General features: G+C 43.1%; 1 protein-coding gene across 2 annotated transcripts in view; it reads right to left on the bottom strand.

The window, feature by feature from the left end:
- PPP2R3B (protein phosphatase 2 regulatory subunit B''beta) overlaps nucleotides 1-23,998 on the bottom strand; it is a 90,787-nt gene extending 66,789 nt beyond the window's left edge. The window contains exons 1-2 of one of the 2 annotated variants that reach the window (XM_075916042.1): nucleotides 23,748-23,998; nucleotides 20,425-20,871 (exon numbers count right to left, since the gene is read on the bottom strand). In XM_075916042.1, coding sequence (XP_075772157.1) covers nucleotides 20,425-20,772 — 348 coding nt within the window. In that variant the 5' untranslated portion in view covers nucleotides 20,773-20,871; nucleotides 23,748-23,998. Of the gene's footprint in view, nucleotides 1-20,424; nucleotides 20,872-21,761; nucleotides 22,001-23,747 lie in introns of those variants that run through there. The other variant, XM_075916050.1, reaches the window with a different exon arrangement.
- Nucleotides 23,999-27,858: the final 3,860 nt, after the last annotated feature.

The following is a 27,858-nucleotide window of genomic DNA, read 5'->3' as shown; positions in this document are numbered from 1 at the left end:
TCAGAGGCTCATTTAACTGAACATCCACTATTGTGATTATGCCATCAAATGCCAACAACACCCCACTGCAATGTATACTGGCTAAGCTGGACAGTCTCTACGGGAAAGAATTAATGGACACAAATCAGATATCCGAAAAGACAATACACAAAAACCTGTTGGAGAACACTTTAATCTTCTTGGACACTTAATGGATCTCCAAGTTGCCATTTTATTTTAACACCAATTCCACAAGGCAAATACACAGAGAAGGGTTGGAACTTAACTTCATGCACAATTTGAATTCTTATGCAAATGGTATGAACCAAGATATAGGATGGCTCACATTATCTTCCACATCTTTATGACTTAACCAAACAAACAATGAAGGTGCTAATGGTTCCTGATATCTGTGTAGAATCTGGTGTAGGTCAGCCTGTTGTAGCTATTTAGACTTTAAGGTGCTACTAGACTATTTGTTGTTTTTTAAGTTTTTCCTGTTAGACTAACTTAGCTATCCCTTTGAATCTTATCTACTCACTGACTTTTTTCCCTCCTCCCTTCCATTTTGTTCCTTCTCCTCCCTCTCCCCCCTTCCCTTAATTATTCTTGGATCTGGACTTCCAACACCCCTGTCACCTGAAGAAGTGGGTTGTGCCCGCGAAAGCTCATGACACCATCTACATGCTTTGTTAGTCTTTAAGGTGCTAATAGGTGTAGCCAGACAGACCAACCCCCCATATCATCCATCTTATTTGCTTCTCTGAAGCATACAGGGCAGAGAAGGAGCAGTAAAATCAGCATAGTCTATGCTGGCTCATCTGATCCTGAGAAGCTGAAAAAACAGATATGTGGAGAAAAAGAGAGCGATTAAGTCAATAAGCTGGCCTCGAGGCTGCGAGAAATGCCCCCCCGGCTGGCACCCATGTTGATTCGAACACACACAGTCCCTGGGAGAGGAATTTCCCACTGAGAAAAGAATCCCCAGTAATTCCAATTTAGTTATCTCTCTTACAAGTGTAAATTAAGTTCACAACTCCCTTGTAAGAACTGGTCTCACAAAAGACAGACCAGCCCCATTTGGCATGACAGATAAAAGAAATACGTGACCCCATGAGTATAAAAGATGGGTCCAGCACACTCACTTTGAGTGTCATTCTACCCTCTACCTGCTGGTCGGGTTAGGTATTTGACCTCCCGAGGTTCTATGGGGATGCCCACCTCGTATTTTCGTCTTTCCTAGGAATTGAGGGACCGGCCCTGGCCTGACATGCTGGAGTCGAGAGGCACAGAAGGGGGTAAAAAATTGTACCTGGATGTGGTCCTCGGTCTTAAGTGTACACAGACTTAGAGCTCTTTAAAGATTAAGCTGTTACTTGATACTATTATTTCTGTTTTCCTATCTTGATCTTCTTTGTAACCATTTTTAAGATCTATATTTTGCTAGCAGTTAAGAAATAGAACAATAGCCATTGCAACCATATGATTTATAAGCTTCCTCAATAAACCTGTAACTGTTTAAGCTTTAACCTGACTCCTTCAGTTGCTGTAACAGAACCAAGCACAATTTAAAAGAACTTCAGCCAGTCATTAGGGACAGATATAGGGAGAGCTTGGGCGTTTGGATTTGTGTCACACCCAGGTGGCACAATCCACTGGGGCACCTTTCAGTCTTTCCCCAAGGCTGCCCGCTGCGAAGGAATTATGAATTCTAGCAGCTGAAATCTAAGGTGTAATAAGCTCTTCCTATAAACTCGGGGCATCTGAGAGCCTGTTGGCTGCCCTCTGCCCCAGTCCTAGCAGTAAAGTCACAGACGTTAAACTATTTTTCGGGGGGCCCTCCAGCCTCCTAGGCTGTCCACTGCAACGAGACTGTCTCAGCAGTTGAAGACTTGGGTGTAACACACACGCACACACTGCCCTGACCGTCGGCTGACAATAGACTATTTGTTGTTTACTGTACTTGGACTTTCAGAAAGCCTTCGCTAAAGTCCCTCACCAAAGATTCTTCAGCAAAGTAAGCAGTCATGGGATAAAATGGAAGGTCTTTTCATGAATCAGTAACTGGTTAAAACAGGAAACTAATGATAGGAGTAATTGGCCAGTTTTCATAGTGGAGAAGGTAAATAGCAGTGTTCTCAAAGGATCTGTATTGAAACCAGTGCTGTAATGTTTATCAATGATGTGGGAAAAGGATAAACAGCAAGGTGGCAAAGTTTAAAGATTATACAAAATTACTCAAGATAGTTAAGAGGCTTTTTTTAAAAAATAACTAACAAAATCATCCAAAACTCAGGATTTGGTGGTGATGGTGGACTTCAACTATTCAGATATCTGTTGGGAAACTAACAAAGCAGGACACATTATCCAATAAGTTCTTGGACTGCATTTGAGAATTTTTTATTTCAGAAAGTTGAGAAAGATACTAGGGGAGAAGCTATTCTAGATTTGATTTTAACAAATAGGGAGGAACAGGTTGAAAATTTTGAAGTAGAAGACAGCATGGGTGAAAGTGATCATAAAATCAGAGTTCATGATTCTAAGGAATGGTAGAAGGGAGAACAGTAAAATAGAGAATGGATTTCACGAAAGCAGATTTTGGTAAGCTCAGAGAGCTGGTAGGTAAGGCCCAATGGGAAGCAAGACTAAGGAAAAAAACTGATGAGAGTTAGCAGTTTTTCAAAAGGGACATTAATAAGGGCCCAAAAGCAAACAATTCCATTACGTAGGAAAGATAGAAAGTATGGCAAGAGATCACCTTGGCTTAACCAGGTCTTACATGATCTAAAAATAAAAAAGGAGTCATAGAAAAAGTTGAAACTAGGTCAATTTACAAACGATGAATATGAGTAAATAACACGAGTATGAAGGGGCACAATTAGAACGGTAAAGGCACAAAACAAGATCAAACTAGCCAGAGACATAAAGGGTAGCAAGAAAACATTCCACAAATATATTAGAAGCAAGAGGAAGACGAAGGACAGGGTAGGCCCATTGCTCAGCGAAGAGGGAAAAACAATAACAGGAAACTTGGAAATGGCAGAGGTGCTTACTGACTTCTTTGTTTCAGTTTTTGTCAAAAAGATTGATGGTGACAGGATGCCTAACATAGTGAATGTTAGTGGAAATGGGGTTTAGAAGTTTAAAAACAAAATAAGTAAAAAATTACTTAGAAAAGTTAGATGTCTGCAAGTCACCAGGGCCTGATGAAATTCACCCAAGGAGCTGATAGAAGAGGCATCTGAGCCATTAGCTATCATCTTTGAAAAATCATGGAAGTTGGGAGAGATTCCAAAAGACTGGAAAAGGGCAAATAGAGCCCCATCTATAAAAAGGGAAATGAGAACAACCCAGGAAACTACAGACCAGTCAGTTTAACTTCTATTCCAGGAAAGATAATGGAGCAAGTAATTAAGGAATTCATCTGCAAACATCTGAAAAATAATAAGGTGATAGGTAATAGCCAGCATGGATTTGTAAAGAACATGTGTCAAACCAATCTGATAGTTTTCTTTGATAGGATAACAAGTCTTGTGGATAAGGGAGAAGTGGTGGATGTGGTACACCTAGACTTTAGTAAAGCATTTGATATGATCTCGCATGACTTTCTTATCAATAAACCAGAGAAATACAACAGACGGGGCTACCATAAGGTGGGTGCATAACTGGCTGGATAACTGTTCTCAGAGAGTACTTATTAATGGTTCACAGTCATGCTGGAAGGGCATAACAAGTGGAGTTCTGCAGGGGTCTGTTTTGGGACCGGTTCTGTTCAATATCTTCACCAATTATTTAGATATTGGCATAGAGAGTATGCTTATTAAGTTTGCAGATGATACCAAACTAGGAGGCATTGCAAGTGCTTTGAAAGATAGGGTCATAATTCAAAATGATCTGGACAAGCAAGAGAAATGGTCTGAGGTAAATGGAAGAAGTTTAATGAGGACAAATGCAAAGTACTTCACTTAGGAAAAGAAAATAAATCAATTTCATACATCCAGAATGGGAAGTGACTGTCTAGGAAGGAGTACTGCTGAAACGGATCTAGAGGTCATAGTGGACCACAAGCTGAGTCAACAGTGTAACACTGCAGCAAAAAAAAGCAGACATGCTTCTGGGATGCATTAACAGGAGTGTTGTGAACAAGACACAAGTAGTAATTAATCTTCTCTACTCTGTGCTGATTAGGTCTCAATTGGAGTAGTGTGTCCAGTTCTGGGCACCACAGTTCAAGAAAGATGTGGAGAAATTACAGAAGGTCCAGAGAAGAGCAACAAAAATCGTTGAGGGTCTAGAACAGTGATTCCAAACCCATGGTCTGTGGACCCCTGGGGGTCCACAATGGTACTGTAGGGGGTCCACAAAAAGTGTAGGAAAGGAAAGGAAAAGTAAGGATCGGGCCCACTGTGGGACTGGGACTTACTGCCAGGTGATTCTTGCCCAGAGCTCACCATTCGCGACTGGTCACAAGCATGCTGCCTCCTGCCCATGCGATGGGATCTGGATACACCAGGAGGGTCCATCCCTCCTCCTGCTGCCAGATGCACTGCCATTTATACTCCAGCTTTCTCCCCCTTCCAGTCCTGCAGTGGGCCTAATCCTTAATTTTCTTTTCCTTTTTTGGTCATGAGAGCCCCCCACACCATATGCTCCATGGATGGGCAGGAGATGGAGGGGGTGGGAACTGAGGAAGCAGCGTGGGCCAAAGGACATACTAGCTGCTACTTTCCGACACTCCCATTGGGAGCCTATAAAATTTTAACAGATTGAAAAGGGATCCGTATGCTCGAAAAAATTGGGAACCACTCATCTAGAAAACATGACCGGGGGGGGGGGGGGGGGGAGAGACTGAAAGAATTGGGCTTGTTTAGTTTTAAAAAAAAGAGAAGACAGAGAAGACATGATCACTGTTTTCAAGTATCTAAAAGGGTGTTACAAGAAGGAGGGAGAAAAAATTTTCTCCTTGGCCTCTGACGATAGGAGAAGAAGCAATGGACTTAAATTGCAGCCAAGGAGGTTTAGGTTGAACACTATGAAAAATTTCCTAACAGTCAGGGTGGTTAAACACAGGAATAAATTGCCTAGAGAGGTTGTGGAATCTCCATCACTGGAGATATTTAAAAGCAGGTTAGATAGACATCTATCAGGGATGATCTAGATCAGGGGTCGCTAACCTCTGGCTCGCAAGCTAAATATGGCTCACTAGGGAGCTAGATATGGCTCTTCTGGAGCCTCAACTCGGACCCTTCTTGCTCTCCCCACAGCAGGGAGCCAGCGCTAGCGCTACAGCCTTATGACCCCCCACAAAATTGGAATGCCAGTGCCGGTTTCTTGCGGGGGAGAATCCCCAAGCCTCCCCTTATTCCAGCACACAGGGAACAAGCAGAGCAAAAAAAGTCTCAATGTGCTGCTCTTTTCCTTCCCTCAGCATGTGGGGAAACAAGTAGCCAAAATGGCTCCATGCAAACTGGCCTTTTTCATCCCCTGGGACAAAAAGGCCTCCCCTGAGAATGCTTCCTGAAGTCTTCCAGCAAATGGGAGCAGTGGAAGGCATGCTACACATTTTTGTGCTGCGTGGCAGGCACAAAAACAAGTAAGTGCTCCCCATCCTCTCATGCCCAGAACCCTACGCCCTCACTCTCACCCCCTACAATCCACCAGACATCTCCTGGTCTAAAACTCCCTTGCCCTCCGGCCCCTGGCCAAAATCCCCCCCTGCCCAGGCAGCCAGCCCCCAGCCTGTTCCTACCCTCTACCACTTGGACAGGCAGCCTGCCCTCGGCCCCTCCTACATTCCACCTCCTCCCGCCCAGATCCTGCACTCCCATCCCTATCCAATTCACTCCTCATTTTTGGCTCCAGCCCAGAGCCTAGGGGGCCCACAAAATCCACTAACCCTGGAACCCCAGAAGAGGAAATTTAGCCTAAGGCATTGAACTGCAGTCCTCCCTGTCACTCCCCGTCTGGAGCACCGAGGTAGTGAGGTGTTTCAGTTGGTGGACAGTGAGGTTTTGGAGGTTTCTGGAGGATTTTTTTTTTTGCTTCTCACTTGTGTGGCCCCCAAACCAAAATAAATGCCCCATTCCAGCCATAAATCAAGACAACGTTGAAACCTTTTGTGTTTACTTTATTTAAAAATGAAGCCTGGCCAACAAGTCCCCATCTGGCCGCAGCGCCATTCTCCTGCTCTGAGCCCCTTGTACATCCCAACCCAGACTCCTGCACCCACACATCAACAGTCTCCTGTCATAAGATTGGCAGAAGAGAGCTTGAATGCATGCATGAAGTTGGATTTGATCAGTTTTAATGTAAACGTCAAAGAAATGTGCAAAAAGATGCAGCAGCATAAATCTCATTAAATAAGGTCTGAGTACAATGTTTCATTTATACTATTAATCATAATATCAATAATATTACATTGTATATTTTGAGTCATGCAAATGGGCATTCTTATACAGCTTTTTGTTGACCACTTGTTTGGAATTTTGATGTAGTTTGGCTCTGGTTTGAAAAGGCTGCTGACCCCTGATCTAGATGGTGCTTGGTCCTGCTGTGAGGACAAGGGACTGGACTTGATAACCTCTTGAAATCCCTTCTAGTTCTAATATTCTATTATTCTAAAACAGACAGTGAAGAGCTACCAAGGGAATCTCACAAAACTGGGTGACTGAGTAACAAAAATGGCAGATGAAATTCAATTCTGATAAATGCAAAATAATGCACACTGGAAAACAATCCTAACTATATATAAACAAAATGACAGGATCTAAATTAGCACTCAAGAAAGATCTAAGTCATTGTTGATAGTTTTCTGAAAACGTCTACTGAACATACATTAGTTAAAAAAAAAGACACACCACAACAAAAACCAGCAAACAGTGATCAGAACCACGTAAGAGATGGAAAAGATATAAATATTATAATGCCACCATATAAATCCATCATATGCTCACATCTTGAATATGTTTGGCAACCTTGGTTGCCTCATCTCAAAAAAGCTATATTAGAATTGGAAAATATACAGAAAAGAGCAACACATACACAAAGGGATATGGAACAGCTTCTACATGAGGAGAAACTAAGAAAACTGGGACTATTCAGCTCGGAAAAGAGAGGACAGAAGGGGATTTGATAAATGTCCATAAAATCTTGAATGGTGTGGGAAAAAGTGAATAAAGAAGTGTTATTTACCTCTTTACACAATACAAAAACTAGGGGTCACTCAGTGGGTTTAAAACAAAAAGGAAATACTTTATCACACAACATAGTCAGCCTGTGGAACTTGCTACCAGAGGATATCATGAAGGCCAAAAGTATAATTTGGTTCAAAAGAATTAGATGAGTTCACGGAGGTTTGCTCCATCTATATCCATTAGCCAAAAATATGTGGGTAATTGCAGTTTTGATCATTCCCTCTGAAGCATCTGGAAGAGGATACCATATTAGGTCGACCATTGGGATGATCCAGTGGGACTGTTCTTACATTTAAAAAAAAATCCCTTTTGCTATTGGGTTGGTATCTATGCACTAAATGAAAAAAGTATTTTATCCTCATTTATCAGCTGAAGGACTGCAAGCTAGTCTTATTTAATTAGGCCAACACCACTTCCTTTTGAACTAATTTCTATGAACTTCTCTCTCAATAATATACCTATTATAGTATGCTCCCATTTATCTAAACCTCTATTATTGCAACTTTCACATAATCTGAATCACTTTTGTCCCACAGTGTGAGATACTTGCTGCAGGAGGCACATATCTCATGCTGGAGAATAAGGCAAAGATATAGGCAATGCAGATGGCTGGATAATAGAGCAGAGGCCTCTGACCAGGACTGCAAGTTCTGGGATGCATGGGTGACCATTCTACTGGCTGCTACAGCACCACAAGCAGCCCTCTGCAGTCCCTCCATCACAGAAGTGAGTGGGGGTGGTGACTGCAGTTCCTATGCCGCCACATGACTGGAGACACCTAATCCTAGAAGACATGAGGGGAGGGAGGAGGAGGCTGTAGTTGCGGTGGAGCAGAAACAGACAGAAAGGACTATGAGAAGGACAAACCTTCAACTGTAGACGCCCCACCGCTGAAGGTCTCCTGCCCTCCCAATTATCCAAACTCCCAATTACCTGAATAAAATTTGCATCCCCCATCCTAGTCAGATAGTTGGAAGTATACTGTATAGATAAAGGGGTGCATTACGTAATTTTCATTGTCATTAAGCTAGAACCTTATTTTTTGTACCCATTTATTATGAAGTGCAGAGCATAGGGAAAAAACTAATTTGACATTTTCCCCAGATCAAAGTCAGACTATTTAGTTACATTAATTTCTTCCATGAGACAATCATTTGGAACATCAGGCCTCCAATTTAGAGAAATTAAGGTTACCTGATGTTACCCATTCTATTCTATGGATTTCAGTGAAGAAAACTGTTTCAAGTGACAAGTGTGGTACATACATGTCCACCCAAAGGATCACAGGTTTATTATAACTGTACTGGGGAAAGGATCACAGCCCATAAACAATAGCAAGAGGTAAACACCTCATAAAAAGGTCTCTGAGTGACTCTCAGAGAAACAGGAGCAAAGCCGGGAGGGTCCTACAGCAGATCCAATTACTTATGGGGGCTTGTCTGGGATTCTGCGCCAAAGCAAGCGTTTGGCAGCTTGGGATAGAGGAAACCTTGCAGTGGATGATCAAGCAGCAAGAAGAGCTGCAAAAGGCAGAGCATTCCCATTAGCAGTCCAAGGAGACTGGTGAAGCAGGCCTTGCTCAGCTGGCAAACTGATTAGCAGTAGAGACTTCAAGACTTTATTGGTAACAGATCGCCATTCAAAAGCAGCTCCTCCAAAAGGTGGTGAGTTCCCCAGCAAAGGATGGATGGCATATGGGTGCTGGACTTGGGACAGTGCAAAATGGTCCCTGCTGATGACCCTGATGCCTTCCTGGGGACTCCTGAGTATTTAGCCATGGGAACAGGCTGAGACAGGCCAACCTGGGCCCTGTGGCTGGCTCCCCACTGGACTGGTGAAGCCCAAGATTACATGGCTCTCAGTGAGGAACAGACCAAGAGCTAGGATGTGGTAAAAGCACCAGTCCTAGATCGGGTGAGGCTGCTGGCCGAAAACTACTGCCAGCACTTTTGAGCGGCAAAGTGAACAGAGGGTTTCAGGCCCCATGCCTTGTCCAGAAATTAATGGACTGGGCTAGCTGGTGGCTAAGACCAGACACCCAGATGGTAGGAGAGATTATGGACGTGCTTCTCCTAGAACAGGTTTTTACAAAGTCTCCCAAAGAAGACAAGGGTTTGGGTGAGATGGCACCAAGTGGGTATGTTGGAGGCAGCCCCAGGAAGTAGGGGCATCCACATAAGGACAAGAAAATCAGGAGAAAATCCAGGGAACCCCCTGACTGGGAAAAGTCCCGAGAAAAAATAGGAGACTAACCAAGAAGCTCCTACTGGGACTGGACCACTTGACTGCTGGCAGTGTGGGCAAGTAGAACATAAAAAACAGGACTGCCCAGATAGGGACTGTAGCTTTGCAGAATGTTGTGGGAGGACCAACTCAGGAGGGCAGAGAAAGGTGTGAAAACTGTCCACCATTCCTGCGAGGGTGATGATGGATGGATACAGCTTTGGCAGACACTCTTGTAAGCTGGAGAAGAAGATAATCCCTAGTGCCAACATAAATCTGAAATGCATCCATGGGGATGGAAGGCAGTGCCTAATGGTCTGGTGTCCCTTGAAGTTTGGGGCCAGTTTAATTGGAAACAGGCCAGGTGGTAGAAGGCCTGTCATACCAAGTGATGGTGGGCACTGACTGGGATCATTGCCCAAGAGGGAAAGCAGGTTGGGGAGGAGGCCCAAAGTGAAACCGCCTTGAAAAAGGATCTTGGAAACAGAAAGCCTGGGCCAGGAAGGACAGGAGTGGGAGGTGGAAAAAAATAGAAAGCTCTAAACAGAGCCTGAGCCAGACAGAAGACAGAAAAAAAGGAGAGAGAAAGTAACAAAAGGGGTGCCTCACTGTGGAAACACCAGGACAAACATGTGAAACATGGTTAACTAAAATGAGTTGCATCCAACTTCCCAAAATCTGTATTTTTCCTATAGCTATAGTTCAAATGAACTCTATATTCTGGAGAAAGCTAACTATACTTGTTTTCAGTTGTGAAGATTCTAAAAAAGAACATAAGAATGGATGAGTAGGAAGAGCACTTCAATATGTAAACACTAAAAATTACTACTAAATTTAGTATTTAGAAAAAACATTTAGAGGTTCTATATAAATTTAACTGGTGGTTTGGAACACAGCTAATTGGAAGATTTTGAAAAAATGCTGACATGACTAAAGAAATGTGTAAACAGAAATAACTTTCTGGATACCAAGACAATGAGGAGAAATGAAAAATTCTTTGCTCAAGGGTCACATGTGCAATGAATGAATAAAGGAATTCTGCATAAGAAACGATAAAACAGAAGAGCTAGATTAGTGAATGAATAACATCAGTGTCTCATATCAAATTGATACTTGGCTCTTCAATTGTAAACAAACAATGCTTCCTTTCTAAATTGTTCTGTATAGTATATATTAAGTGTGTCACAAGGCACCAATGGTACACCAACTTGCATCAAGTGCAATTATTTCATTATTGCAGTTGAGGTATTGAGATGCTGTTCAGAGGAACATTGCTTAGCTACAGTTTTTCAGATCTTAAAAAAAAAAGTTTGATAGCCACTGACTCCCATGGAGCCACAGAAAGAACTTAATGAATAATATAAATCCTTGATAACCCTCAGTAGTTAATGTGGCAAAGCAATATTATCAGAAAAAACAGCATCTTTTTTATGAAAGTGTAACACTAAAGTGTATGTTCAATGCAATGATATCTATGGTCTCTAGAAGACTGAAGCGCTTGTTGTGCTTTTAAGTCAAAGCCCTAAATTGGTAACATATACCACATTGCTACAACCCAGCGGAAAGGTGACAAAGATACATGAATAACTGAGCCCAAATAATTTTCCAACTGGATGTGGCAGTCTTCTAGCCAGCCAGAAATGGTAGCAATTGTGACACATGGCTGTTGCTATGCGAGACCACAATATCAGTAAGGAATACAAGAGTAATCCTAGAACATGTACTGAACTGACTAATCATGGATGAGAACCCTTCATCTAAAACAAAATGCATTGTATCTATCTGCAAACTCTGGCCCCCAGCATGCACCATCGCTATTTTGCATGGGTTCAGTGTCATCCAGCTGCTGTTCATACATGAGTTGAAATCATGAAAACTCTGGGCCATCTTAGTGTCAGTAATTTTGGTATATGGGGTTAAGGATAAATAGAGCTGTGTATCATCTGCATATTGCTGGCATTTGATTCCACGTTGTCTGATCAGTTCACTTAATGGTGGCACACACTGAAAAGAACTGAAGAGAGAACAATCCCTGTAGCGCTCTACAAGTGAGGGGTTTTGTGGTAGAGATGCAGTTTCCCATCACTACTTGTTGGGTGAATCCCTCCAGGAAAGACGCAAACCCTTTTAGTGCATTACACTGGGCTTCATCAACACTCTCAGTTCATGTGTTCAATGCTGAAGGAAGGTACAGGATGTCTGTCTTCTATCCACTGGCAAACTGTCCATTAGTGCCACTCAAGCAGTTTCAGTTCCATGTCCTGGTTTAAATCCAGACTATTCCAGGTACAGTATGTTATCCTCCATTACATGAACTTGTTGTTGGCCTTGTGTTAGTTTCTCTGTGAGCTTGCTCAGGAATAGGGGGTTTGAGATGAACAGCTGGCTCTAAGTATTGAGGGTGAGGCCCTATTAGTCAGATTATTGTGCATTGGAAAGAGGAAAGGAAGATTCCTTCTCTAAAAAAATGCATGGGCTATTCCAGTCTGAGTAGCATCCAGTTTTATTCACAACTCTTCCAATGGCCAGGAAGGACATGGCTGGATTCACAAGTCTTGGATCAGAATTCTCTAGAGTGCCCATAACTTTCTGATAAATGAATGTATAGGTTGCACCAGCAACATCCATGAGGGGGCGAGAGCCGCCTGGCAGTCTGCCAACATGGGGCCAGCAGCAGGGTGACCAGCTGGAGCCAGAAACAGAGCCAGCAGCAGGCTGGAGGGGCCAGTGGCAGGGTACCTCCCCTAGTGTGGCAAATCCCCTCGTTTGGAACCAGTCAGGTCCTCAGGGTGCCAGACCAGGGAAGTCCAACCTATACTATAGTCTGAGAATGCAGGGGAAGCTGTTGGTTGGTAGTTTTAGGCAGAAAGAATCCAATGCTGTTTGAGAAGACTACCTGCATGCATATGACCATTTCAGGAAAGTTGGGTAATAGTTATTTCCAGTGCTTAGTAACTCAACTCTTATACCGATTTTAGACATTCAGGATTGATGAAGCAGCTTACAACCCAGCATAACTCCTTGAGACAGGATTTCAAGAGCCTCAATAAGATGATTATCTTGAAAGCATAATATAGCCTGGTGCTAGGGACATGCCTTTTGTCACACGTGAAAATGTGTCCAAGTTTGATCAAGTTATAAGTCTGTGTACTGAATGAGGCAGAAAGTCCTGTGGGAAAACTGATCATGTAAATTAAAGGCTTCATAATCCATACCCACAAAAGGGCAAAATTCAAATTGAATGTGTATCCTTAATTATGGCTTTTCTTAACCTTTGAATGCTTGACTTTGCAACCTTAAAATTTCTTTAATGTAGCTTTTGTAAAGTTGTATTTTGGCTCAAGACTTCAAGTTTTAAATCTTTCTCCAGAAAGTTAATGTATCTTGATGTATGGGTCTTCTTGCCCTGAAGATGAAAGCCTGATTCTGCCTGGCAGCGCCAGTGTTCTTCTAAGCTAATATCTGTTCTAATCTTCCAGCATCAACACTGAAAGACTATGTAAGAAAAGTAAACTTTTTGTAAGATATCCTTTATTCAAAAGCTAGTAATATATCTGTGAGTGGTGGTATGATACTAATTTATCTAGCAAATCTTTGGCGTGATTTTGATTTCGGTGAAGCAAAATAGCAAAGTAAAAACAAAAAATAATACATTTAGCATTTATGCAATGAGGACATTTTCTCTGTGTGAATCTTTAAGAGAAAACTAAAGGGAAAATTCAGGTAAAAATTAGTTGGACTTTAAAAGCAAAGTAACTTTACATAACTGTTAAAAAAAATTACATTCAATTTTTCACCTGCTTTCTCAGTTTTCAAAAGCAGACTATCAACCTGCTCTATTAAGATAAATAGCCAAAGACGAGGAATATAGAATCATAGAATATTAGGACTGGAAGGGACCTCGAGTGGTCATCGAGTCCAGTCCCCTGCCCTCATTTGGCAGGACCAAATACTGTCTAGACCATCCCTGATAGACATTTATCTAACCTACTCTTAAATATCTCCAGAGACGGGGATTCCACAACCTCCCTGGGCAATTTATTCCAGTGTTTGACTACCCTGACAGTTTGGAACTTCTTCCTAATGTCCAACCTAAACCTCCCTTGCTGCAGTTTAAGCCCATTGCTTCTTGTTCTATCCTCGGAGGCCAAGATGAACAATACCTGAAAACGGCTATCATGTCCCCCCTCAATTTTCTCTTTTCTAAACTAAACAAACCCAATTCTTTCAGCCTTCCTTCATAGGTCATGTTCTCTAGACCTTTAATCATTCTTGTTGCTCTTCTCTATATAAATGCTTCAGTGGCCAATTTTTTGACATGGGATTATAATGTGGCCTACACTGTTAAGACTGAGAAGAAATTGGATACCATTCACATGAAGAATGACTGAAACATCAAATAATACAAATTCAAGTAGAATGCAGAAATCTATTTTCTAATTTGATCCTTCTCTATAAAGTGGTCAGCTGCTCTGAATGCCTACCAACTTCCTTGCAAATATCATCTTTGATGTTGACACAGTGTAAGCAAAATGAAAAACCCAGAAGTAAACAATGACTGCTGAATGATGTCAAACACTGTTCCACACAGGCATCCTATTACACCTGCTCTCCGAGTTACGAACAAGCTACGGACCAGTACTTGGTTCATAACTCGAAGTGTTCGTAACTCAGATCCCATAGAGTTACATGGCGACCGCGCTGTTTGTAAGCACGAATCTCCGTTTGTAACTCGGATCTGCATTTACGACTGCTTTGGTCGTAAGTGGAGGTGGTCGTAACTTAGGGAGCGGCTGTATAGTGTACCAGATCTAGTCCAAGGCAGATCATCATGGAAACGCATAACACAGTACGTATCCTTTATGTTGTCTGTGCAGCAGCATAAGAACCAATTTATTCCAGAGTCTTCATCCTCTAACTTATTAGCCTTTAGCTACTTGGAGTCAGTGGCTTTGGAGGAGCACAGACATAGCTTATGTTCAAATAAGAACTTGAACTTTTGCTGGCTAAAGAATGGCAGACTTCATGTTCGGGATGTAAGCGACTACTCGACTATCCAATAAGCTTATCAGATAGTCGAGTAGTGACTCGACTAGCTGCTTTCCCCCCCCCCCCAGCTGCCTCTATCAGAGGCAGCAAGTGGGGGTGGGAGCAGAAGCTTGTCTGGGGGGGAGCCAGCTTTAAAAGCTGGTTCCCCACAGCACCATCTCCATGGGAAAGCAGGGGAGGCAGAGGCACAACAAAAATGGTGTGAGCAGGCACACGCCAATTCCCATTGTGGGCACTTCAGCCTTTCAAAGGTTGAACATTTGAAAGGCTGAAACACCACAGCAGAAACACAGGGCGAGTGGGGACTGGTTGAATCCCAGCTCACCCCATGTGGTGCCCCCTCTGCTCTGCCCCTCTTTCAGAATTCTAATACCACTTAAAATTTAAACTAGCCATAGGTATATCTGTTTTAACTCAGCTTGGAAGCTCATACACAAACAGATGCATTCTATTTAACATTGTAATGGGTGGTTTGTGAACTTATCTGAAGGGGAAAAGAAAGGGTAGATTCTGCTCTAAGTTAGCTGCCACTGGAGAACCTGCAATTATACCAAGGGTGTTATTTTAAGGGCTGATGTACACCGCAAATATACATCATTCTAAAGCAACTTATTTCTCTTCTATAACACACAGTATGTTTCAGAGATATTTAAGATGACTGTTCAGTTCAGCTAATAAAACTTGACGAGAGTTCATACAAGTTCTCTGTAGCTTAAAAACCAATTTTTTGCAGGGGAACTAAGCCAATAAGTGTCACTTCTGGACAGTATTATGAAAGCCACTGTACCAAATGAATGAAGGTTACATTTTCATTTAAGACTTCCTTCCCTCCCCATAATAAGTATTAAACATTTTCAGCTCTTTTAAACAACTTCTATACTTACCTAGGGCAGTATATTACAAGACACATTGGGTTAGCTACTATACACAGTTTGCAGAGTATTCAAACTGCCATGCAAACTGAGTAATACTGGGCTTCAAAAGATTTTCTTTTCTCTCAAGTGTCTGAAGAACTGAGTAGATTAAACTAGACTCCAATACCCTTCAAAGGGTTTTTTCTGACATAACTATGGAAAACTAAATCCCAAGTGCATTTTTTGCCAAAAACGGCATTTTAATTTTCCTCATGCTTTACATTTGTTAGAAATATAAAAATTCCCTCTCCAAAACATTTTTCTATTGTTTGAAGCCTACTTGGTGGCAACAAGAGCTGCTTTAATTCGTTGCTGTCAAACAGCTAATAAATTATTACTTTCAATATATTTATAAAACTATCCTTATGTTACAGTAAAATCAGAATAAATTCTGGTGTCTATTGCAGTGGAATTTAAGGTTGAGGCTTCAGTAGTTTTGCCTACTTTTGATAATGGAAGTCCAAGTCATTCATTTGCCACCTGCTCTGCTATTATAGGAACTTCAAGGCTACAGATAGATAATTAGGTACTTAATAATAAGTTTTCAGGCTGCAAACACGAAGCAACTATTCTCACTGCATTCTTATAATCAACAAAGCTAGATAAATTCTGTAGTACACTTCAACTCCACCCTGCGTTTGGGGAGCATCTTTATTCAAATTCAAAACAGCAGATTACTTGACTAGATCTGAAAATTAATACAGTGCTATTAAGCCAGTAAAGCAATCCTGTAGATCAGATGACGTACCCTTGAATTGAATAACTCAGTGGTAGACACCCTGTGGCCCATCAGGCTTATTTGACTGTTGGCTGCTAGAGATTTTGCTGAACCTCCCAGCTCTCAGAGGTCGCAGTTCGCTGGTCCCAGTCAATGGGATCTATGGGGACAGCACCTGTAGGCCCCCTGCAGGGCTGGAGCAGCCCCCTGCCCATGGCCGGTGGGGAGCTGTTCCAGGTGCCACCGGTTAATCTTTCACATCCCTATTTCAAACCGCATTATATTAATGGGCAGCAAGAACTTTTAGCACATGCCAGCAAGGTCTATATGGCCCAATTAGTGGGTAACATGTTGATTCACGTGAGAATTCACACCCCTTGAGTGCACATTAGGGATGTAAAATCCCATTTAAGTAGTTAACCGGTTAAACATTAACTCAGTTGGCTAACTGATTAAACTGCGGGGGGGGGGGGGGGTGTTCCTGGTACCACCAGAAATGGTGAAATTTGTGGATATTGGGAGCCATGATTCATGGCACCTGCAGTGACCTCCCTGGGGCCAGGAAACATGGTTCCTGGCAGCTAGGTTGTGATTCCCACAGTTCCTGGCCCCTGTCACACACATGGTAGGGAGAGGAGACTCCCAATGCAGGTAGGGAGAGGAGACTCCCACAAATATGTGGAACTGTGAATAACAATTCCGCAAATTGCAAGGGTCTCCTGTACTTTCTATTTAAGTTAAAACAAGTCTGAGGTTCCATAAGAAACATTGTGCCTAGTAAGCTTATTAACACAGGGAGAGAGAATGTCTTCACAAATGTTTATCTAGTCTCTGCTTTATGGCAGAAGCAAAATAAGAATAAGTAGCAAAATATCTTTTCCTCAGACCTAATCTTAACTAAAGAAAAAGCTAGCTTTGTAAAGGTACTAGGGGGTGCGCTCTCTGCTCACTACGCTCACCTACCCCTCTCTCTCTGGCTGCTTTTGCTTCACTGACAGAGCCTCTCTGTCACCCAGCAAGAACATTCTGTTGACTGACAGGAAAAAACTCCTCTCACACTCAGAGAGAAAGAATATCACACTGTAACTACTGTATCACTATATCTGGATAATCAGCACTACTTCACATATATGTCAGAGATTTGGCATCTAGAGTCTATAAGCTTTCATCTCTGGCCTTCCAAACAAATGGTATTCCTGCACTCAGGGCTCCTGTCTGAGCCTGGACAAATTCATGCAGAAAGACTGGCAGAAAATCTGGTTGACCAGGTCATAGGTTATGTTTCTCTTTCTTTCTAACTATAGTATGCTATAAATCCAACAATGATCCATGATATGTGGATATTCTCCATCCCATCCCCAACCCTTAGCTTTTCCTTTCCAGTCAGAAAAGTGCTGGAAACCAGATATCAGACTGTCTTACTCACTGGAAAGGAATAAAAAAATTGGCTCCAATACTACTTTGATATGAAATTTCTATGAATTCATGAATTTGTAATGCACCCAATAGTATCTGCATAACAAAAGAGCATTAGTCTACATAACTAAATTCTCCACGTTCATGCTATTTTATCAAGCTTTCACAATGAAGATAATTTCTGGGGCATATTTTCCACTGAGAAATTTTAAAACCATTCTGCAGCTATTGGTATTTGGGGAAAAAACCCAAGACTCATTCTGATCTTGTGGATAAGAAATTCTACAGTTAGCAGTCTTCCACTGAAAATTCAACTCGAAAGCATCTATGATATCACCATAAATGGAACAAATGGAAAGAAAGGCACATAGTTAAAACCGACTCCCACAACAAAGTTCATTTATATGAGGCAATGAATCATTTGGATTCTGCACCATACAGATTAAGTTCAAGTTTAGATACATATTAGACAGAAAAGGATAGAAATGATAACCCTCCAGAATCAAAGGGCAAAATACCAGTTAAGCTACAGAGAAGCAGGGGTTCTTGTACATTTCAAAGACGGAATGCAGAAGTGCCAATCGACTAGTGAAGGGAAATTCCATCCACTACTCTACTAGTCAATTAACTGCAATTTAACATCCTTAATTTAGATGTTGCTTCACTTGGCACTGCAATGCAGTTTAAGCCTCCTATTCAAAGTGATTTTGGAGTCTAAGGCAAACAGAGTTAGGTATGCAATGCTGAATAAAGAAACACCCAAGTATCTTTAAAAATGTGGGCCTAGTCTTCTCACCAGGACATTGTCCTTCTATTGGTATCACTCCTTTTGGACTGAGTTAGGCATGTATTGTATATTTTTTAAACTGGTAAAATGCACTGTATTAGTACCGGGAAAAGTGATATGTGGATATTCAGTTAACTTGAGCTTACAAATGGACATCTCTGGTTGGAAGTCTATACTCTACTGCTTAGGCCAAATGAAATGCCAATTTCAGACACTAGTACAGATGCACACCAGCATAAGAGCGGAAATAAACTTAGATGGTGAGTTTATTAAAACAGCTATTCAAACTAAAAAACAACAATTTTCTACAATTTCTAATCTAGGAGGGAAAGATTTTCCTGCACAGGTAGCATTCAGTGTGGTACGTCATGTATAGTTTATTGTTCTCAGAATTTAAATGACCTTTGACATTACTTCATTAACCTTCACAGTACTGAAGGACTAACCACCACCACTACAGGCTGAACCTCTGAAAACCGATATTCTCTGGTCCGACAATATACTGATATTCGTGGCAGGATCACGAATGCTTTGGACCAGACAGCCCGGGAGTCTAATGGTAGGAGGGCCAGCAGCCCGGACGGAGCCAATGGGACTGGAGCCCCACAGAAGTGCTGGGGACAGACTGGAGACATCCAGCAGCTTGCAGCAGCACAGAACCATAAGAACATAAGAATGGCTGTACTGGGCCAGACCAAAAGTCCATCTAGCCCAGTAGCCTGTCTGCCAACAGTGGCCAGCACCAGGTGCCCCAGAGGGGGTGGACCGAAGACAATGATCAAGCAATTCGTCTCCTGCCATCCTTCTCCAGCCTCTGACAAACAGAGGCCAGGGACACCATTTCTATCCCCTGGATAATAGCCTTTTATGGACCTAACCTCCAGGAAATTATCTAGCGTCTCTTTAAACTCTGTTGTAGTCCTAGCCTTCACAGCCTCCTCTGGCAAGGAGTTCCACAGGTTGACTACGCGCTGTGTGAAGAACTTTCTTTTATTAGTTTTAAACCCGCTACCTATCAACTTCATTTGGTGTCCTCTAGTTCTTCTATTATGGGAACTAATAAATAACTTTTCTTTATTCACCCTCTTCACACCACTCATGATTTTATATACCTCTATCATATCCTCCCTCAGTCTCCTCTTTTCTAAACTGAAAAGTCCCAGTCGCTTTAACCTCTCTTCATATGGGACCTGTTCCAAATCCCTAATCATTTTAGTTGCCCTTTTCTGAACCCTTTCCAAGGCCAAAATATCTTTTTTGAGGTGAGGAGACCACATCTGTACACAGTATTCAAGATGTGGGTGTACCATAGTTTTATACAAGGGTAGTAAGATAGTCTGTCTTATTTTCTATCCCTTTCTTAATAATTCCTAACATCCTATTTGCCTTTTTGACCGCCGACCAGAGGAAGAAGTTTGGCCGCCCATGGCAGTGTGGGGATGGAGAATCCCAACAGTCTGCAGCAGCACGGAGCTAGGGAAATCTGGCTGCCCATGGCAGTGTGGAGCCAGGGGCTGGAGAATCCCAGTTGCCTGGGGCAATATGGGGCTGAGGGCTGAAGAATCCCAGCAGCATGTGTCAGTGCAGAGCTGGGGAAACCTGGGCCACCTGCAGCAGCACAGGGCCAGGGAACTGCAGCAGTATGAGGCTGAGGGCTGGAGAACCTTGGACATCCATGACAACCCGGGACCAGGGAGGCAGTGGCAGCAGGGTGGACAGTCTGGCTTGAGGGCGGCGAGGAGAAATAGAGGACCCCAAAGGCAGAGGGTCATCTGGCTCAGGGCCTGTGGCAGGGGACACCTCCTCTGGTCCAGAAAATTCTCTCGTTTGGGACGAGTCAGGCCCTGACATTGCCAGACCAGGGAGATCCAACCTGTACTAATTTTGGAGAACTGGAGATTCGAGAGAGAAAAACAAAATGAAAAAAGCAAAACAAGAATCCAGCAAGCAATCAGTTATGACTGTCACTCTCTTGGGATTTAGACAAGTATTAGCAAAGACATGTGATTTATGCCACTAATTCACTTTCTGATGAAATGCAATAGTGAAACAAAAACATCCTCATAACTCATCCTCACCCTGTTTTTCAGAATCACTTATTACAGAAGTATTCTAATTTAAGTCTCAGAAACCAAAGGAACTTACGACTCTTGTTCCTGTAGATCTACGTATTCCTCGATTAGATAGGCTTCTTGGGCTAGTTGAAGTTCCCAGTGGGAGAGCTGTGGAAAGATGAGGAGGACTGGAAGGAGTCACCAAAGGAGACATCAAGTTATCTAGCATACTTTGCTTAGATTGGGAGTTTTTATTAGTAAAAATGAGAGGTTCATTGTCCCCAGCATCTCCACTACCAATTTCAGTCTTCTCTTCATTCTTAATCCTTCTCAAACAATCCTTTAACATCACCTGAGTTGTTGGCTGGCTTAGCCAACACAGGAAGAGTTCATCCACTTTCATTTTTAGTACAGGCTGCAAAACTTTCCCAGCTGGCATCTTCTACCAGTTCAACAAAGGATCTCAAAATCAACAGAATAAAAAAAGATCACTGCTTATTCCACGGTTTTTCACTCTTTTGCATAAAATCCAAGATGCCTATTGAGAGAAAGATTTTATTGCTTAGTATCATGATTGTAAGAAGTATCAATACTTAACTAATTCCAGGTGGTACAAACTTGGATACCAGGATTGACGACAAACATACAACAAATAAATGAGAATAAGACCACATTCCACCAACTGTGATTTGTACCAGGACTTTTAAAACTAATTTGAGCTGTGAAGTTTATTCTACGGGTCCCCATCCTGTGCAATCTTCACAAAAAAAAAAAAAATTATCTGAGGCCAGAGCAATACTACAGACCTATACTGGTAAAACTACATCACTCAAGGTGTGAAAAATCCATACCCCTGAGCAACAGTTATACCAACTTCACCACCCACCGACAGACAACTCCTCTTGCCAATGCCATTACTGCTTCTCGGGAAGGTGGATTAACTCCATCAATAGGAGAAACTCTTCTGTCAGCATTGGAGTGTTTTCACTAAAGCGTGCACTACTAGAGCACTGTACATGAAGACAAGCCCTAATAATGTTTAAACATTTATTTCCAACTTTACCAAAAAAAAAATCTTTCTTTCTGTGAGTGTAAATGTGCAAAGTTCCAAGTGCTTTTGGGGTTTTTTTTAATGAAAAAAGTCAGTCTTGAATAAGGCTTAAAACCGGATACTACAGAGACAAAGTGATTACTCAGTATAATCCTAAATGAAGTTTCTAGCAGGTTGTTACTCAAAAACATCTTGTGCAAGAAGACGTCCACACTGTCATGTGCTTTTGCGCAAGAGCATCCATGGCAGTGTGGACACTCTTTTGCGCAAGAAAGCTCTGATGGACATTTTAGCCATAGGGCTTTCTTGTGCAAGAAACCCTTGCCCCGCATCCACATTGCCTTCTTGCGCAAGAGCTCTTGAGCAAGAGGACTTACCCGTTAGAAAAGAGCATAGCTCTTGCGCAAGAAGCCCTCTCTTCCAACGCCGTACTGTAACTCTTCTTGTGCAAGAGCAGGCGGGGAGTGTGGACGCTCTGTGGAAGAATGGCTGTTCTTGAGCAAGAACCCGCCAGTGTAGACATAGCCTTGGATTGTTATGTCTTAGTAAGAACACAAAACAAATCACTGTTGAAAACACCAGTTAACATTATTAACCTTTACAATGTATGGAACATTGTGCTTTTAAAAAGCCAGTGCAAACCTATGATGCTGGGAAGTGTTGGAATAGCAGCAAGACCTTTCAGCTTTGAATTTCTTTCACTTCTGAGGCAAAACTCCAGTTTGAACATGCCTAAGTTTAGAGTTTAAGGGAAGAAGGAAAGGGCTAAAGCAAAATACTGAGAAAATCTGGTTGTTCTCCCAGTTCTATAGTTGATCCTGATAACCTGTCACCTCACTTAAAAAAAAACAACACACACTCTCAGAAAGGGGCTTAATGTTTGCAAAACATTCTTGTCCTTAGATGGAAGGCTTTACAGATATGTAAAATACTTGCAATTATTATTAAAACCTGAATTAAAGTAGCATATTTGAAGCTTTTGACAAAACCATAAAAATGTACTTATGTTTAAATTAGGAAGTTTGAGCTTTTATCCAATTTTCCAGCTAACATATGTCTTAACAATGGACAAAAAACTCAGGAACCTTTAAACATCTATAACATCACTTAGTCAAACTTCCTTTAGATATGGCTTGTTTGTCCTGGTTTGAGTAAATGTCAGATCTGCAGAGTAATACACTGCATCAGAATTAACTACAAGTTCCACTAAATATTTGAAGATTGGGATTTCAGTTAAGTGAATTTGGGGCACATGTAACACTGAAAGATGATTTGTGCAACATAATACATTGAGGCTCTTTAGTAAAAAGAGACACCCATACTCCACATTTTAAGCTATCATCAAATAAAAGCAGAGTAAAAATTCAGTATTCAGTTTACCCAAACTTGCATATGTTCAATTCCATATGTTGATTTCACAGTTTTCTACAGGGAAAGCCTAAACACACTATGCAGTGACAATGCTTGCAATTAAGCACACAAGACAAGGCAGGCAGAGCTACAGTTAAGTGACTGACATTATCTCACCCCTTCCTGTACATTATGTTGGTTAGTGTATTTTTCAGACGTTGTGTTTACAGCATCAGAGTTATCCATTGTGTTAAATTCAGACCTTTTTCATTGAATGACAACTATTTGATATGGAAGAAACCCATTGCATGGCCTAGTCCACAAAGCTCACTACAGGGCTGAATGCACAGTGTCTGTCTCCTGATGGATTCAGTTCCCTGAGGAGATCAAACCAGGGTGCACTACTGTCAGTCACGAAACTAATAGACAGCAGGCTTAAGGCTATCAAGAGGAAGTACTTCACACACCGCACAACCTCTGAAACGTGTCATCTAGGGATGTTATTAAAGCTAGAATGATAAAGTTAAAAAAGAATTAGATCACTTCACAGAGCATAGGCCCATCAATAGCTATTCGCAGAGCTACCAGACTGCTGCAATATTGGGGGCTTTGTTTTACCCCATTCTCATTTTTCACGTCTGACATCCTAGCCATTAGCCAAGATTGTCCGGGGTGCAACCCCGCCCTCCTCCTGGGTGCGCGCTCTGGGACATCTGGAAGCGGAGAGGGGATGGATGGTTTGACAACTGCCCAGTTCTGTTCACTCCTCCCGAAGCACCTGCCCTTGGCCGCTGCTCACATGGCCCCTTGCTCTGGCCGCTCCGATGGCTTCAGCAGCCCCGCCCCGCCCCCGCCGAGCCCCCGGGCAGCGGACAGGCCCCGGCCGCACTCAGCTCCCTGCTCCTCTCAGGTCCCTTCCCCACCGGGCGGCTCGGGGACCCGCTGGCAGCCAGGGCCCGGGACTCCCCCGCCGGGCTCGGGGCGCAGACGGCGGCGGCGGTTTCACGTCTCACCTCCGGCGCCTCCCGCCGCTGCCTTCAAACCCACCGCGCCGCCTTCCGGCCCGCCCCGCGCGGGAGCCGGCGCTTTATCCCCCCCCACCCCCCCGCAACTCTCACGAGACTCTCCCAGCGAGAAGCTGCGCGCGCGGTTGCCCGGGTGACAGGAGGGCCCACGTGGCGGGAAGAAAACACCGCCGCGCCGGGAAGAGGCGGTGGCTTGATGGCGGCACCGTGCGGGCGCCTCGCTTTCCCAGCAGCCCGTGCGGCTTGACCGCCTCCTCCGGCTGCTGCTTTCCTGGCCCCGCCCTTTTCCAGCTCTACTTTCCCAGCAGCCCGTGCGGCGCGGGGGGCGGGGCTAGGTGTTGATCCTTCCCCTCCTCTCCCAGCACAGACTCCGCCCCTTTGCTGTCCTTGAGCGCAGCCTCCGCCTGCTCCATGTCCCTGGTTGCAGGGGATGCAGCCCCCGCTGGCCAGAGGCTCGGGGTTTCTACCCCCCTCCAGCATTGCCCCCCCCCGCGGGGCTGGAGCAGGCAGAATCTACTAGCCTGGACCTCCCAGGGCTCTGGTGCGCCTGGGGAATGGGGGCAGGGTCTGTCTCCTTCTCAGTGGGGCCACACGGCAGTGAGAGGTTGGGGGTTTTTTTTGTTTTACCTCTCACTTATGTGCACCCCCCAATTGATTTTTTTCTGTGTGTCAGCAGTCTTCCCTCCCCCCAAAAAAGTTCCCCATCCCTGCCCTATTGGCTCCCACCCTTGTCTCTTGTGGGTCAAGGATTGGGGCTTGGTTACCTCCCTGTGCCACTGGATCTTCAGGATCCTTCCCTCCTGCTTGGGAGTCTCCCCATCCTTATGGCTGAGGGCACATGCCTGTGGCAGGGATGCTTCTGCCTGGCTTCATAGTGCATCACAACATAAGGGACACAAAGGAGTAGCCCAGCTTGTCCCTACAGCCAAGAAGTCACAAAGCAAGGTGCTGCTGTGCCTCAGTGTCATTTGCCACTATGGTCCTAGGCTCCTCTAAGGGACTCCCCCATCTTCACCTAAACCCTTATGGATGGCAGCCTCTTTTGGCAATAGTTGCTAAGCAGTGGGTCAACGGCGCACTTGCTGGTATTCTGAAGAGAGCTGACTAATCACGTGATGCTGGCTCTTCTTGTTTCCAGCTGTTAAGTTCCATTAAAAGACAGCTAAAAATACATTAAATATTTTCCTATTGCGTTTCTATGTAAGCAATTGCTGTAGTTGCCATAGGAATGCTAAGGTGGGGGTTGCAAAAGGGAGGAAAGGTGTTTCTTCTAATGGACAAATGAGAGAGGGTGTGAAGCCAAGCAATGCTCAATTAAAGGTAAATAGTAAAGGTAAATAGTAAAGAGTCTTTCTGTTAAGAACTCAGTTTGAGAGCCACTCCCTGCAATATAGTTCACTATACTCTTGCTCTCCAGCTTCGAAACCTCTGCATAGTTGCATCATTTGTATACGTTTCACAAATATCTGCGGCTTTTTAGATAGGCTTGTGGGGTTGAGAATATAAAGAGGGGCATGTGCTTATTCCCTTATATGCACTTTTCACTCACCTATTGGCATCCAGCTGCAGATCCACTGTATTTTTACCCAGATATTCCCCCACCCTTTCCTAATATGGTTGCACTTCCTTTCATATATATAGTGCAACCATATCAGAAGAGGTTGTGGGGAAATCTGGGATTTATTCAGCATTGCTCGGGTTAGCAATATTCCATATGAATTGGGGGGAGGCTTCAACACCCCTCACCCTCCCTAAAGGGAGCCTGGGGGAGAGGCGGGGGAGGCTTAGTTAGGACTGACTGTGAGGAGGTTAGTATTCAGGCTGCTGAGGGAGAAAGGACTGCCCCAGCCCTCTCTGACCGCAGCAGCTTGGGGTCAGGTGATAAATGCCTGTTCATGGCCGCTACAGCTGTAGAGGGCACAGCCAGGAGAGGGGCGCATGTTTCCCAGCCGGGAGACAGATACACAAACAGACAAATTATTTCTGATGGTTGTCCCTTTGTCTACCCTGGCCCCCATTATAACTGTCCCAGTCCCCATCACTGATCCCTTACTACTCCCCCTGTTGTCATTATACAATATAACTGTCCCTGCAAGCAGAACCCTCCTTTTCCGTGTTATGAAAAACAATCACATTACACGCACATCCCATTATCCTGGCACAATCAAACCATGACCTTGCTTTAAATTATGATAAGAGGAAGCTACATACCCAATTTGGTGGTTCTTGCTCTTACTGTTTAGGAGGAGTTATTGAACAAAGAGACAGACAAACTCTCTCAAATATATAAATAGATAAACTATGTGTCACTGTGAAGTGAAAGAAAGGATTTTGCTAAATTTAAACGATTTGCTGCTGGCTTCCTATGGCATCTTCTGTGTAATGGTGGAATGGCGGTTTTTGAAAGATTAGTGTTCCAGGGCTGTAGCAGCGTTAGAAGTGTTCTTTCCCTACATTATCATCTATATGAAGCAGCAGCAATTAAGTTGAAATGGAATTTAGTATTTGAGAAGGGAGGAATGAAGAGCATGTCTACACTGCAGTAAAACACCCATGGTTGGCCCATGTCAGCTGGCACAGGTTGCAGAGCTATACAATTTCTGTGAAGCCATCTGGCCTTTGGCTGGAGCCTGGGCTCTACTGCAAGCTTGAGTTATTTGACACAGGCCAACTGCAGGTGTTTTATTGCAGTGTAGACATACCCTGAATTTAAAATTATGTGAATCTAGGAGCTGTGAAAAAGTGGCCTTGCTCCTCCACTTGTGAAGAGTAAAGGAAAGAGGGGATAGACAAGAGGAAGCTAAGATTGCATGAGCAAAGGAGAAGGTTCATATGAGTGGTGTTGAGAAACAATCTTGTATAAATCCAAATGCCAACAAAAGCAGGAAAGCAGTTGCTATATTAAAAATACTCACCTTCTACCCAAACTACTGGCACAATTGTCATTTTTGTTTAGCTTTTTGAACCATTCCTGTAAATAATTTCATATTTTGACACAGTTTTTAAAATGGATTCAGAGATTATAAGAAAGTCTGAAAATTGACGAGGAATAAATTGAGGGGCTTCACTTTTTTGAGTAAGATAATACTCTGGCTCCTGCATAGTGGACTGTAAAGTCAGGAGAGCAGAATATTAGGAAGACAAAAATGAATTGAATTGCGTTCTCCAAGATGGAAAATTATTAAGGCATTGAACATAAAATATGAAAAATAGAATCTGAAGTAAGGAAAAATCTGTGAATATTCTGGAAGTAGTCAAGGACAGATTTCAATATGGAAGATGAGGGAAGACAAAAAATATTATTTGTCATGGATTATAAGATTTCTGTCCCTTGGAGTAAAGGCCTGAATTAAGCAGAGTGAATAACAGAAAAGTCAGAGACATGGAACAAAGAGGACTCTTAAAACATTTTGAAAGTCTCTGAAGCATTCCTTTGCAATGATGTAGCCATCTGTTGATTGACAGAGTGACAACAGGTGGCAATAAGGGATCAGAGAGCCACTTGAGTGAGTTGTAAAGTTGGATATCATCTGCATAGAAATGATTCCCTTTGTCGATGCTGACAATGAGAGCTCCCATAGGGAGCAGATGGAGAAATCAGAGAAAGGAAATAAACCATCTGTGAAAAATACATAGGGTCAAATCTTATCTATGCATGTTGGTGTAAATTCACAGAAACTAAATTTACTTTAATTGAATGTGTAAACATTTACACTGTTTTCTGTGAGATGGTAATCAGACCCTTTATGTCTTCAGTGAAGCAAGTAGCATTTGGAGAAAATCATCAGCTGGTATTGCAACTGGAGGTAACAGTTTGGCAAGTTGGTCCAAGGAAACAACTTGAAAGAGCTGGAGCAGGTCTCCTCCAACAAGGTGTCTTTTATGAAACTTGCTTCTGCTCCCCATGTCTGAACTCAAACTTGTCCAATTTTAGAAAAAGTTGTAAATGCACCCTTTTGTTAAGGCCTTCCAAATAAGAGCTGACTTTGGATTTCCTGTGACAGGGCTAGCAAGCCCCGCACTAGTGACAGTGACGGCCCAGCACTATGGGGGGAACGGGCAGAGAGGAGGTGGTGTGCCTCTTGCGTCTGCCCGGCGC

Source organism: Pelodiscus sinensis, chromosome 1 (assembly GCF_049634645.1).
Source record: "Pelodiscus sinensis isolate JC-2024 chromosome 1, ASM4963464v1, whole genome shotgun sequence".
Classification (NCBI taxonomy): Eukaryota; Metazoa; Chordata; order Testudines; family Trionychidae; genus Pelodiscus; species Pelodiscus sinensis.
This window is presented reverse-complemented; position numbering and strand designations above follow the sequence as displayed.